The following is a 15042-nucleotide window of genomic DNA, read 5'->3' as shown; positions in this document are numbered from 1 at the left end:
GGTCATCATAAAACTATTAAACGTTCTTTAGGTGTTTCTGACTAAAATTACACTGTAAAACTCGCAATTTGAACCCTGCAAATTCAGCAGTGAGCGTTGAAAAGACGTCTTTTTGAGATGTTTTTGCTCAGCGGGGGAGTGACCATCAGCCGCCGCCCAGAGAGATGAAGTCCCTGTTGTTTCGTATTTTGATGTGTTATTAGTCGTCACCTTTTCCAACACCCTGAGTAGATCACAAAACCAGATTTGTCCTCGCTTTCCATCTCAGCAGAAATGTGACAGAAAAGTGTCTGTTGTGATGTTTTTTTCAGAGCGTTTGAAGTCGTCCTGCCATTTTGAAACGCGGCAGTACAAAGAGTTTCTCCTCTTCACTCGTCCACACTGAGGACATTTGAAGTCAACACTTTGATCTGCTCTGTTTGGATTTGTTTGATGGATGTGGCAGTCTCAGACAAACTGCCAACATTCAGATGTTCCCCGTTGTTGGAGAGCGTTTGATCTGCTGGCTTTATGGCTCGAGAAGATGCTCCTCCTTCTCGTGCGACACGGACGATTTGTCCACCTGTTGGACTCATACTCAGCAAACAGGTGGCGGCACATCGTCAGCAGCTCGCTTATCCAGACATCGAAAGATAATACACAGATTTTGTCCACACTGCAAACACCTGGTGACGTTATAGAATATGATGCATTGCTGCTGGCTAAATAAGCATTGAATTAAAAGTATATAAAGTCATTCTCAGGGCTGTATTGTAGGCAACTCGATGTGTTCAGCTTCTTGAAGATGTCTCACCTCTAACCAAAGACGCTTCTTCAGTTCTGACTAACTGGAGGGGAGCTGCAGGCTTTTGAACCCTGTATGGGAGTGTCCTTCCAGTGTGGTTAAGGACACTCCCACACAGGCTTTTAAGGGATGTGTGCTCACCGAAGAGGCTTCTTAAGATCTGACTAACCGGAGGGGAGCTGCAGGCTTTTGAACCCTGTATGGGAGTGTCCTTACAGTGTGTTTAAGGACACGCCCATACAGGCTTTTAAAGGATGTGTGGGAATGTCCTTACAGAGTGGTTCAGGACATTCCCATACAGACTTTTGATCTCTTGTGGGAGTGTCCTGAATCACTCTGTAAGGACACTCCCACATGGGGTTTAGAAGCATGTATGGGAATGTTCTTAACCACCCTGTAAGGACACTCCCATACAGGCTTTTAAACCCCATGTGGGAGTGTCCTTACAGAGGTGGTTCAGGACAATCCCACACAGACTTTTAAACCACTCCCACATGGGGTTTAAAAGCCAGTGTGGGAGTGCCCTAACAACTCTGTAAGGACACTCCCATACAGGCTTTTAAACCCCATGTGGGAGTGTCCTTACAGAGGTGGTTCAGGACAATCCCACACAGACTTTTAAACCACTCCCACATGGGGTTTAAAAGCCAGTGTGGGAGTGCCCTAACAACTCTGTAAGGACACTCCCATACAGGCTTTTAAACCCCATGTGGGAGTGTCCTTACAGAGTGGTTCAGGACAATCCCACACATACTTTTAAACCACTCCCACATGGGGTTTAAAAGCCAGTGTGGGAGTATCCTTTACCAGTCTGTAAGGACACTCCCATACAGGCTTTTAAACCTGTGTGGGAGTGTCCTTACAGAGGTGGTTGAGGACACTCCCACACATGGGCTAAAACATCTTCAAACGACACATCTGTGGATTAAAATGAAACTGGATGACTGAGAACCTTCATCAACAGGTTGTAAAGTTATTAAAACATCAGATATAAAAACACTGACAGAAAACATTTTCCTACTTTATTAGGTTTTGAATGCAGGATTTTTATTTGATTACTTCTTCCACCGGTGGCAACTGAATCCGGAATCCAAACAACCAGAACATTTCCCAGTTCATGTCATGGATTGTTTAAACTTATTTTAAATATCTACAGCTGAACTCCACATACTTTTTAAGTTATACTTTTTTATAAATTCGGCCGTCCGAGCTAAATTTCAGCACTTTTCCGATTACTTGTGTGTTTTAAACCTTACTGATCGCTTATTTTTGTACTTGATTTGATTAAAATTTCTCCCGAACGTCAAAGAGACACTGAGGAAACTTGGCAACACGTTTGCTTTTTAATAGTTGTTGCTGAAGAGTTGAGACCTCAGATACCCTGATGGATGCAGGATGTTTGGTTAAAGTTTATTAATGATAGTTGAGATCTTCAAATACACTTTGGGGTAGGATTTCAGGGCCGAATAGCGAGCAAACCTCTTTATTTAACAACCTGAGAACGAGACTAAACAATCAATTATCCTCCTCCAGAGTTTCCTTCCCTACTTTTTAATAAAGTGATCAAACTGCACCGTGAACAAACACGACAAAGTTCCTTCTACATCGTCTTTATTCCACATATTTACAGACAGAAGCTCCCCGGGTTATTTACATTCACATTACGTTCAAATTGTGTTTTAATTGTCTAGAAGCTGATTTGTGTACAGGTGTGTACTCTCGTGATGCCTTTCAGGTGTTGGAGGACTGACTGCAGGTGGAGGTGTGACGCAGAGCAGGAAGGTACTGAATGTTTCCTTTTGTACAACCACGTTTGCTCCTGGATTAAAGCGATCTTTGTTGATACCAACACTGAAAAATGTGTCAATACATTCGTAGAAAAAACAAAAGAATCGAGGAGAAAAAGGGGAAACTGTTGTGATATTTACAGAAGTGCTACAGTGAATGCTGATAAAACTGGATGAATCTGAGTTTAACAGAGGCGAGGATGTAGTTTGACCCTAACACGATCTCTGCTGGAGCTTTCAGCCACTTCTCATGACCTTCAGCAAACACTCAAGTGTGAAGTCTCAGTCAAGATCAGGCTAAGTTAAAGGAACAGTCCACCAAAAAAATTATTTCAGTCATTATCTCCTCACCCCTCACGTCGATGGAAAGTCTGATGGAGTTTCGTAGTCTACAAAACATTTGTTGTGTGTTTTTTGTTGTAGCTGCTAAGCTAACAGCGTTAGCAAGCACCCCGTCTGACGTTGTTGCACGAGCTCGACCGCACGTCGAGGATGTACATAACATCTTTCGGAATCAGTTTGGGATCTCATGGCTTCCGTAGACTTACGTATGGAGCCATTTTATGTTTTGCTTTTCAGTTGTTTAGGAGAATGCTGCAATACTGTTTGGCTGTGAAGCTCCAGAAATGTGACTTTCAATCAGCTCGAGTGGAGGAGATGATGAACGTATTGTCCTTTTTGGGTGGGTAACTGTTGCTTTAAGAATTACTCTGTCAAACTACGACTTCCTAAATCAAGTATGAACCTTGAAGCTCAATCTGTTATGACCACTTTTTCATCCAGATTTCCGTTCGGTCAGACACAACTGATCATTTTGGTTTACGTGTCCTTGAGCATTAGTAGATTTGCTGCACGAACACGAGGAAGACAGACGAGCTACAGGGGGAAAAAAAAACAAAAAACAATCCCACATTTCAGCTGTTTGGATGCCGATGTGAATAATTATCTCCCAAAGTCGGCACATCACGTCTGCAGTGAGCGGCCAAGAACACAGACATTTCATTTAACGCACCATTTGGAGGAAAGGTTGCGATAAACGAGCCAATAAGCTGGACGACCGACGGCAGAGGAAGAGACTGAGGGGCTAAAGCCAGCAGAAACTCATCCAGGAGGTGGTGACAATGTGACACCACAGGTTAACTGTGAGCAGGCTGGTGTAGTGAAATAAAAGCATGACATGTAGCACCATATTTACATCTTTTGCACAAACACACATCCAAAGACTCACCTAACATTTAAGTCCAGACGACGAGTTTTATACAAACATTTCTTAGAGAACATTTCTCATTTTTAGCAAAAGGTCTAAACTGGCAGGAGTTCAGCATGTTGATATCTGAGCTTCATGGTCAGATCAGCCTCTCCTTGTGGGGAATTAGTAGGCGATTAAAGCGATGGTCTCCTCCCTCCATTACTGGAAAGTAAGACGAAGTTTTCGTAGTCCACAAAACATTTCTGGAGCTTCACAGCAAAACAGAGTTGCAGCATTTTCCTGAACAACTGAAGTAGCTGGAGACTTATTTTAAAACGGGAAAAACAACCAGAAAAACATTAAAATGGCTCCGTGCAGTTGGTCCATTGTAATCCATGTTTCTACCCTTGGTACGCGGTCGAGCTCAGACCGGGTCCGAGAGCTCAACTGGGCGCCAGGCGTGTAAATAACATCTTCTCAAATCAATTCAGGATCTCGGTGCTTCTGGAGACTTCGACTACCAACACTAATCCCCGTTTTATGTTTATTTTAATGTCTCCAGCTGCTTCAGTTGTTTAGCAGAATGCTACATGCTACTTTACGTCAACATAATGACCGAATTTTCATGTGTGGGTGAACTGTTCCTTTAACAGGTCAGTTTGGGAATTATGAGGCAGTTGTACAAACTTTAAAATACAGTCTTGTGATTGTACTAGAACACGCAGAACAACCAGATTATCAAACAGTGTATGTAAAAAAGACAATCACAAAAAAAGAACAACACGATTGTTGGCGCTATAGAATCGTCCCATGTGACTGTCATTTTGCTTTTTTTTTGCACACCGCTCCTTCGAGGATTTACAGTGAAAAAAAGCCCAAAAATAAAGCAAGTAAAAAGTGAAATACGGATGAAAACCAGAGAGGAATCAGAGGTCGGGTACAAACAAAGAGATCGAATCTCAGCACAGTAAAACGTTGGTATTTAACGTTTCTGCAAACCACAGATATGTTACATTAGTACGTTTCCTACGTGTCATATCAGCGTTTCTACTCATAGTATATTTTAAACTTTTGTAGAACCAGCTCTGTTACGTTCAGGATTGTTTCTGTGTTGATTCGGGTCTCTTTTCAAAGTAAAGAATGAAAGAAAACTGGAGACGTCAGGACAGTTTCCAGGTATTTTAAAAACAAAACATGACGTTTTCTGACCCCAACAACACGCATTTTGTGCCTAAACCTAACCAGAGCATAAGCACGTTGTCATAGCACAAAATGTAAAACTAAACATAGAGAAAAGTCACATTTCAACATATCTGTGGTTTTGCAGAAACGTATGTTTCCAACATTTGTCCCGGTGATTGTGTTAGTTTGGAAACAACCGAGCAAATCACATCTGAACCTTCAACAATCATGGAAACTTTGGTCAACACTTTGTCTAAAGTTTCCTTTAGTTGTTCAGGACAAATAAACTTAACTCAGAGAACCTAAATTTACTTAAAATCATTCTTCTGCCTCACACAAATGTTTGTGCATCAGAAACCGAAATCTGTGTCGAATCCGAGCCAATCAAACTTTTAAACACTCCAGTATTTGTTGAGTCAGCTTGAATTCATTAACAGTTACTTTTCTCTTCTCCACCCATAAAAACCAGTGTTGTCTTCTCCGCGAGTCGCTGCTTCAGTTTTTCATTTTCTGGGTTTCGCTCGTAGAAGAAGTCTCTGCAACAATCTGGTGTGAGAGGGATTCAAACCACGTTGGCGTCTGTGGATCTGATCCAGAGTCTGATCCTCTAGCTGATGAGAAACGCCCCGAAGAAGCTGCTCTTCTCGTCCATGTCCACGGCGGAGGCGTTGGTCACGGTGACGAACAGGCGGTCGCCGCTGCTCAGCGGGAACAGCCCCCCCTGGTGGGCGGAGTGCAGAGAGAACTGGGAGCCCCGGGACCAGCAGGAGGTTCGGCTCGTCTTCATCAGCAGGATGGGAACCGGGTAGGAGCTCACCTGGTGGGAGGAGGAGAGGTTGAGTGAGAAGGGAAGTGTGGTCGGACTGATGCATCGATTAGTAACGCTGCTGGATCGTTAGCCGGCATCACTGATGATCAAAACTATGATGATATTGTACGTACTCTTCTATCGACTGATAAAAACAGTCGAGTCGTCCACTGATCCGATAAAATGAGGTGGAAGACTTTACGAGATTTTAAATTGTCCGTATAAACAGAGGAAGTAAAAGTTCACTCATTGTTTCCTCCAGTAGGAGTTCAGATACTTGTGTAAAAGTAAAAGTACTGATTCAGCTTCTTTACTCCAGTAAAGTAATAGAGTACAGGCTCTGACATGTACTCAGAGTATCAGAGTAAAAAGTCTCCCTCTGAAGGACATTTGTGGTCAAAGCTAACTGAAGCTCACGTCATATTAATAGAACTCAAAGACTATTAAAGTTAAAGGTAGAATCAGTAGGATTTGTCCCAGCTGTTCTTGAACGCACCACAAAGACAGTTGATTGTTGAGTCTCATTCCCAGGACGTCAAATAGACACATGTTGGGTTGGTAAAGCGTCCCGAGCAGCAACAAAGAGCGAAAATCAGAAACTCTCTGCAGATACGAGACACTAAGACGCCTTTTCTCCACATTCCAGTCTCCCTCTCCGTCTGTTTACGGCCTCTTACGTCTTTGTTTCATCTCTGAAATCAGTCTTGTGATGTTGGGAAGGTAGCGCACGATGACGCCAAATAAAAATAACCCACAATGCATCAAACTAAAGTAACGAGGAGGAGAAAGTTCAGATGAAGAGAGGAGAAGTCACAGAGATACTCAGGGAAAGTACAGATACCTGAACCATGTACTGACATACAGTAACTGAGTATTTGTACCTCATGTTGCCGCTGACATCGAGCCACGTCGACTGAGTTTCTCAGAGTTCAGACAACAAAAAAAGCAGAACTTGACTTTTCAGATTTGTTTTTAATCACTCATCAAACGAGTGAAACAATGGATTTTCTTTCAGCTGCACGAATGTTTGTCAACATTTGAATAATTTGTAAATATCGTCCTGTTCCCATGAAGACACACATCTGTGATCCAACTGCACGAGTGATTCAAAGCACATGATCTGGACCTTTGATTCAACGTCCACACTGACTTACACGTCTTTAACGGACACCGCGGAACATCTCTGATCAAATCACTTGATCGTTATAGTCAACATCCGTCAGTATTAATCTTCACAGTGAGCTTGACGGATATTTTAATGTTTCCTTTCAGCCAAACCGATACTGTTCGTCTAAAATAACTCACAAACACATCTTGTTCATGTTGAAGGAAAGTGCTGCAATCTAAATATTTACTAAACTCTGGAATGTTTCAGCTCCACGAACACGACAACCGACCGCTTTCTCTTTTAAATGACTTTGACAGTGAAGTGTTTGTACTGTCAACGAGTCAAATCCAAGTCAAGCAAAAATAATTCATTCTGAATCGTTCAAAGAAAACATCAGCTGAACTGGCTGAAGGGGTGAAACCCTCACAGCTCCACCTGAGAGGAGATCCAGCTGAAATCAAAGTGTAAAATCGTGGTCACCTTTTTATAGACGTACTGCAGCAGGGGTCTGCCTCGGTCCTCCGCCTCCTCGCCATCCTCGCCCTCCTCCTCCAGGGAGTGGGTGTGTCTGAAGTACGTCTGGGCGTAGACGTAGTAGAGGCCGGGCTGCGGCACCACCAGCTCCCCGTCCACCAGCTGGACGTCCTGGAGGAAGGCCAGCCCCTTCTGCCCCTCCCACCACGAGATCTTCTGGCCCTGAACTCGACGCCCGGCAGCGACCGGAGCTGCGCAAGTTCAAATAAACACACTCAGAATACATTCACGACCTTTATGATCCTGTTCCCACAGAGAGAGACACAAAAATAATGAATATTCTGAATCACAAGTGCGAAAATCATCATATTAAAATCAAAATTTGACCTTTTCAGTCAGTTTCTTAAAGTCACTTTCACCTTGAGATAGTAAGAAGTTCAAAATGTAATATTTCATTTCAAACATGTACAAAATATAAATGTAAAGCAGATTGAGGAAGGAAACAAAACAATAATTGGTAAATATAAGCAGCAAATTCTGAGTGAAGCGAGAAGAAAGAAGTGTGTAACTTGTTTGGACTCTCTTTCCAAACGTCAACGATTCTGACTTTTAAAAAGCAACATTTTGACGTAATATCTCAACACATATTTATACAAGACCAGTTGTATTTTTATTCTTATCTTTCTGAAAGTTTCATCTGTTTTTCTTGTTTCCTGGTGTAAATGTGCTCCTATAGTTTTGTAGCCCCGTCTTGGAGAAAATTTATTTTTCTCGACAGACCTCTCGTCACTGTAACGTTCAGGGTTTGGACATTTTTTCAGTCCGTATACTTTCGTTAGTTTCATTAGATTCATTAATTAAACGTGTAATTTCTCATTTCTGCTGGTGGAACGTTTGCCGAGTGTTGTGTGAGGAGGGTCAGGTGCAGATCCAGATCTCCTGGAGGAACAAACACCCAGAATCTCATCAGATTCTGCTCTGATCCGATGGGAGGAGAGCTACGAGATTAGCTTTCAATTTCTGGGATTAAAGACTGGATTTATCTTCACTCCTGTTGATCAGCCTGACTGTCGATGGTTCTGTTCTGTAATGTCGACTGTTCTAACGTGACGTTACAGAGGAGACAGTGAACCAGAACCAGAACCAGAATCTCTGCTGAGTGCTGAGGTAAAGTGAAAACACAACGCTACCTGGAGGAAACTCGTGGATTTCTATGTTCTGAAACATTCTGGAAAAACGTCACGAGTATAGATATAGATTTGCATGTCACGTCCGGACCCGACTCACCTCCTCCATCTCGCTCCAGTTTGGGCAGAAAGCTGCCGGTGACGTGGGCGGCGACTTTGGGGCGAGGTGAAGCCCTGTCCACCATCACAAGCGAGGGCAGCACCCGAGACACTTCATCTAACACGGAGAGAGAGGGAAGACATAACATGTGAATGCATCCACGGAGGGATTACACATCAGGTTAGACGAGTGATTTAATGAAATCTAAGTTTTACACGACACTCCAGTCAGTGTTTTCTTTCTCACCTCTGACTGCCGATGAAATCTGCCTCTGGTAGCGCTGCGACAGAGACTGCAGGGGAAAGAATAGAAGGCAAAAAGTCAGGATTGTTTTCTCAAAGGGGCATTTATGAATTCATAAAACACAATTCAAGGAAATAAAGAAAAGAGCCCTCAGCTCATTCAGCAGGTCAACCAGCTGGCTTTTGTTTAACGTTAACCCTGAAATCATGCCGACACGAGGATCAGGAAGTTTGTCCGCTGAATGAAAAGGAGCCTTCATGTTCAGGTCGGTAACAGATCCATCTCTGGTAATTGACCTCCCCGCTCTTTCCCCCCCTCGTGTTTTAAGTTCTTTTACCAGAAGAATTGGCAAACGAAGGATGAAACTACTGCCAGACTGATGAAAACGATTTTGTAAAGTGTAGTGGACTCTGGGCGTGTTTATGTTCAGTTCAGCTTGTTTCCAAAAACGTTAAAAAAAACAAATTGGAAAAACATGGTGAGGCGTTCTGTAAGCATCAGGGAGGAACGGTAAAGAAGACATAGCGTTAAGGAATGTTTGATCTTTACAATGAATAACCTGGTTGCAAAATTTAATGATTTGTCTTTACAGCCTCAACAATCACTGAGAGGAAGAACAACTCATCGACTCGACAGCGTTCAGTCAGCTCAAACCAGAAGTTCTGAGTGAGTGAGCTGCGAGACTTCAAACGAAAACCTGCAGGTTTTATCTGACAGCGTCTTCTGTGGAATTCATATAAAACCCCTCGGACGCGAGACGCTCGACAGAAAAACAATGAAATCTCGTCCAAATGTGGCAAACGTGGTGCCTGTTTTCCCCTCGTGACACGCAGGAGGAAGGACGTCAGCATCACACATGTTGGACACTGTTCAGTTAAAAACACTCAGCTGAAATAAAACGGCGCAGAATCGTCTGAAATCGATGCCAAACTCTCAGAAGCAACGACGAATCAGCGTTTAATCGCTTTACAGTAAACGTCATACAGGCATTTCTGACATTATATCTTGAGTTAGTACATCTAATATAAAACCAGATCCTCTTCTCCTTATCCTTGGATCATTTGAAAGAAATACTCACGATAAAAAATGAGAAATGTATATTTTTAGTCTGAAGGTCGGCGGGTTCGTTCAGCCCACTCTCAACTGTTGGATGGATTGTCAGGATGAGTGCGACTCACTTTGGCCGTCAGACCAGCGCTGGGTTTAGTGATGCGACTTCTGAGCATCATGAATATAACATGAATTATTATAACCTTGGTGGTTGTTTAACTTTTTTTCTAATGCCATCTTCTCGTCAAAATGTCATTTTGTCCAATACTTTTATTTATGACCCAAAACCTGCAAAACTAAAGACACATATCAAACAACATGTAGGCTGATATTGATCCATCTGTGACGGCCCAATACTGGCTGGTTATATAAGCCAGCTGATATATTTGAACCACGGGCCATTGCAGTGAGGATACAGCCTCCTCTGCTGTGAGGACATGGCTTCCTCTGCAGCGAGGACACGGCTTCCTCTGCAGGGAGGACACAGCTTCCTCTGCAGGGAGGACACAGCTTCCTCTGCAGGGAGGACACGGATTCCTCTGTAGCGAGGACACGGCTTCCTCTGCAGGGAGGACACGGCTTCCTCTAGAGTGAAGACACAGCCTTTGTTGCAGCAAGGACAAAGCTTCCTCTGCAGCGAGGACACAGCCTTTGTTGCAGCAAGGACACAGCTTCCTCTGCAGTGAGGACACCGCCTTGGTTGCAGCAAGGACACAGCTTCCTCTGCAGCGAGGACACAGCCTTTGTTGCAGCAAGGACAACGCTTCCTCTGCAGCGAGGACACAGCCTTTGTTGCAGCAAGGACAAAGCTTCCTCCGCAGTGAAGACACCGCCTTGGTTGCAGCATGGACACAGCTTCCTCTGCAGTGAGGACACCGCCTTGGTTGCAGCAAGGACACAGCTTCCTCTGCAGCGAGGACACAGCCTTTGTTGCAGCAAGGACAACGCTTCCTCCGCAGTGAGGACACAGCCTTTGTAGCAGTGAGGACACAGCTTCCTCCGCAGTGAGGACACAGCCTTTGTTGCAGCAAGGACACAGCTTCCTCTGCAGTGAGGACACAGCCTTGATTGCAGCATGGACACAGCTTCATCTGCAGTGAGGACACAGCTTCCTCTGCAGTGAGGACACAGCCTTTGTTGCAGCAAGGACACAGCTTCCTCTGCAGTGAGGACACAGCCTTTGTTGCAGCAAGGACAAAGCTTCCTCCGCAGTGAGGACACAGCTTCTTCCGCAGTGAGGACACAGCCTTTGTAGCAGTGAGGACACAGCTTCCTCTGCAGTGAGGACACAGCTTCCTCTGCAGTTAGGACACAGCCTTTGTTGCAGCAAGGACAGAGCTTCCTCTGAAGGGAGGACAGAGGCTCCATTGAAGCAAGGACTAGGCCTCCACTACAACAAGGACACAGTTTTCTCTGCAGGGAGGACACAGCTTCCTTGGTGAATATAGTTAACATGATCCCTGCTGTACGTTAGCATGATAGCATTGTCATTGAGAGCATGCTAGCATCATGGATGTGGCTAGCATTCTGGAGTTACAACATATTGTTTGGACAACAATGACAAATAAAATTTGATCACAACCAACAAAACTTATCTGCAGGTGAAGCCGACAGCTCAATAAATATGTTCGAGGAAACAAACGTGGGAAAATCGGAGTTTGACAACAACAGGACTCGACTGAGACGTCACTTGACAGGAGAAGTTAGACGTCCCTTCGCTCTGAGTCTCAATCTGTCCTCGCTTCATGTTTTTATACTCTGAACTAAATTTAATCAAGTCAGAAAATAACCATCCTGTGTTGTTACAGCGAGCAGCGAAGAGTCGGGAGCAGGACACGAAAACAAACAGCACACACAAATAGAAAGTAAAGGAGGAATGATAACCTGAGTGAGTGTGTGTGTGTGTGTGTGTGTGTGTGTGTGTGTGTGTGTGTGTGTGTGTGTGTGTGTGTGACAGAGAGAGAGAGAGCAGACGGGCGGGCGAGCGAGCAGGTGAAGGCATTCCTGTGCTGATTAAACTGAACAGGATCACATCACATCTCCAGCTATGAAGGAGCTCATTGTGCGTCTGCAGACAGCGACTCGGATCATTTCAACATTTTTTTCTTCTCCTGCTAATGTTCAGAGCAGCATAACGATATTAATAATCATAACGTTGTGATTTCCTCACAAGACACGTTGTTTTCCCTCACTTATTCTCATTCAAAAAGTAGAGCTGCTGTCAACAAACACCAGGAAAAGACAGGAAACAAACTTCTTGCTGAGAGTTGTTGTCGGGCGATTCAAGAAAACACAAAACACAAATGAACAGATGACGTGTCGAACATTAAATCCTTACACATTGGTCCCTTAGAAACTAATTAAACCTTTTAATTTATCATTTTTGCGTTTTGCAATCAGACCGTTAATGTTTCTCAAACGGCATAACTCTGTGGCACGACTCTCTTGTGTTTTCACGATAACTGCGATCTCGATATTGTGTTCGTGATTGTATCATCTGAACGATCCAGCGCAGACGTTCGGCTTTGTGCATCTTTGATAGTTGACAGTAACTGTTCTACACTTTTTATTGTGTTTTGAGGATCATTTATCTGCCCCCAAAAAGAGACAAAACACCAAGCGAACAAAGTTAAAGATCTTTTTTTTTTCTTTAGATATTTAGATTTTGTGATTGTTATCGATAATTTGATAATTCGTTACAGCTGAGAGTTTGACCTGTAGCGGAAACCAGAGGTGGAAGGAGTTCAGTTACCACTGAAATATTGCTCAATTACAAGTTAACTACTGGAATTAAAGTTATATTACAGTAAAAGTACCAAGTTTTCACTCAGAGCATTGCTTCAGCTTTATAACGGGTTAAATCTCGACTGAATATTTGTCGTGCTGATGAAACCTGCGTGTGAATTCCTCGACGATGAACTCCAAGTTACAAAAAAAGAAGTGATGATATATATAACAGTAATAAAGCTGCTGTAACGTTTGCTTTCTTGGCCGTTTGCAGCTGAAGTGTGGGGAGATTAGTCACGTCTCCAAACTCCAGTGGGTGGGGAGTTTTTTTTTCATTATTTGGAGCAGACCAGAGAAAAAAAACTGAGCTTTGAACGCCAAAAATGTGAGCAGCTGGCCAACAAATCATGGAGTCATTAGTGCCGATCAAAACATGCTGATATGTGACGTTCATTCTGTGATGTAATGAAGTGAAATCATTGCACAGTTCAGAGTTCAGGGAGTTTTTTGGTTACCTTCTCGATGAGCAGGTGGAGCTGCTGAGTGACCTGCCAGCACGGGTCGCCTCGCACCGCCGTGACGCTCTGCAGGTCGGCGCCGGTCAGGCATGAAACGCTGCTCCTGGCAAACGTCTCCTTCATCTGTGGAGAAGAACATCGAACAATCAGAACAAACATCCTCCTGATGACGCTCGGCTGCTTGTGCTCTGGTTGGTTCAGGCGCAAAAACCACTCGGTTAGGTTTAGGAAGAGATCGTGGATTTCGGTGTGAGTCACCTGGTTGTGGCGCCAAATCGTCCTGAAGAAGTCCTAAAACTTTGAGCTCCATCGTTTAATATATCCAGCGGTTTTTACACTTGAAACGTTGACCTGCCAACAGTTTCTCTCACGCCAAACCCTCCTGGTGAACGTTTCCTACCGCACATTCAGGATCATATAAATCTGCGGTGCAATGAGAGGATTTATCACGAGAACAATAAGACTTAGACCACATTTTTTATCTCCTGTCATTAACTTTTCTCCTGAGTCAACATCATTTCCTGGCACGCGTCCCTCCGTCTTTTGTTTTTTTTTAATGTCTTGTTTGGGTTTCATTTCTCCTCTGAGTTAATGATCCACTCCTGTAAACACTGGCTGAGAGGTTGGACTGGACCGAATCCAGGTAGCCAACAAATGGACTCTGGCTTCACCAGAACACACACACACACACACACACACACACACACACACACAGTAAAAAACTCTTCCTGATAATCACAGCTAATCATAAACATCGCTGCACTCTGAGCTCGTTACTTCCTTGTCCTCTTCTGTTTTCTAGTAAAGGAAAGTGTGTCACTGCACGAAGCTCTTGTGTAAAGCTCGTTTTTTTGTTTTCCTGTGAATGCATCATGCAGTGTGTGGCCCTGCATTGTAAGAAAAAACAAATAGAGGGGAAACGAGACACGTCCTGGACTGTTTGAGCTCCGTGGAGCGCAGCGACGGAACCGGAGCGCGCAAAACACGAGTTCAAAGCGTTTTTCCCCTGAAGAGCAACAATAATCTGCACGATTAAGTTTATAGAAAGTTAAGTCAGAGTGTTCAGAGTCAACACACAGGCTGGTTTTCTAAAAGCTGCGCTCAGCTCCGCGGTGCGCGCTGCTCGGCGATGCGTAAAAGTCACCGCGCGTCCGAACCTTTTGCTTCGTGTCTTACCGAGTTGAGAGCGGTGGTGAAGTGGAGCACGGTGATGGTGACGACGACAGTCTGCAGCAGAACCGCCAGCAGCAGCAGAACCCCGAGCTTCGGACCGGAGCCCGTCATAACGACAGACCGGCCGTCCGGTACCCGACCAGCGTCGTGCCGTCCCGTCCCTCCAGAACAAGAACAATGGCAGAGAGCTGACTCCTTCACTTCTACCCTCCCCTGCAAAGAGGAGGAGGAGGAGGAGGAGGAGGAGGAGGCGGGGCCGGCCTGCAGAACAAGAACTTTCCCCCTCTATGAATTTCTCCTGCAGAGATGATTGTTTCTTTTCTGCGCTGGAAAAACACAGATAGCCTCCGAGTTTATTGTGCGCCTTCATAATCTGCGCGTCAGATCTGCAGGCTGAGCTCTGTGCATCCGAACATGATCAGAACTTATGTTATTCTAAAACAGCAGCTGAATTCTGGCACGTACATGACTTTTTTTTTATTATTGTTGTGTAGAAGTTTTTAAACATATAAGAACAAGCTTGAGATCTCGTGCTGGAGGTTCTGGGGGGTTCTGAGGCGTGAGAAAGAGTCAATGGACCGTTTCCTGCGTACTTAAAACAAGCTGTTCTCAGAAGGGAAACAAGGTCCCAGAACACTGTTAGAGGCTGGAAAGGTGGCAGGGTCCGCCACACGTAAACAAAGTAAAACAGTATGAAATGGTGTTGAACGAA

The 15042-nt window shown here is 44.2% G+C and overlaps 1 protein-coding gene across 1 annotated transcript; it reads right to left on the bottom strand.

The window, feature by feature from the left end:
* Positions 1-2378: 2378 nt before the first annotated feature.
* tnfsf10 (TNF superfamily member 10) lies at positions 2379-14531 on the bottom strand. The gene is made up of 6 exons (XM_030398917.1): positions 14334-14531; positions 13155-13280; positions 8866-8911; positions 8620-8736; positions 7339-7583; positions 2379-5759 (listed from the first exon to the last, which is right to left on the bottom strand). Exons 1-6 carry the CDS (start codon positions 14439-14441, stop codon positions 5550-5552), a joined length of 852 nt encoding a protein of 283 aa, XP_030254777.1. The 5' UTR covers positions 14442-14531; the 3' UTR covers positions 2379-5549.
* Between the last annotated feature and the right edge of the window lie 511 nt (positions 14532-15042).

The sequence above is a fragment of the Sparus aurata genome, chromosome 19, assembly GCF_900880675.1.
Source record: "Sparus aurata chromosome 19, fSpaAur1.1, whole genome shotgun sequence".
Lineage (NCBI taxonomy): Eukaryota > Metazoa > Chordata > Actinopteri > Spariformes > Sparidae > Sparus > Sparus aurata.
The sequence above is the reverse complement of the archived record's forward strand: the minus strand, read 5'-3'. Positions and strand labels throughout refer to the sequence as shown.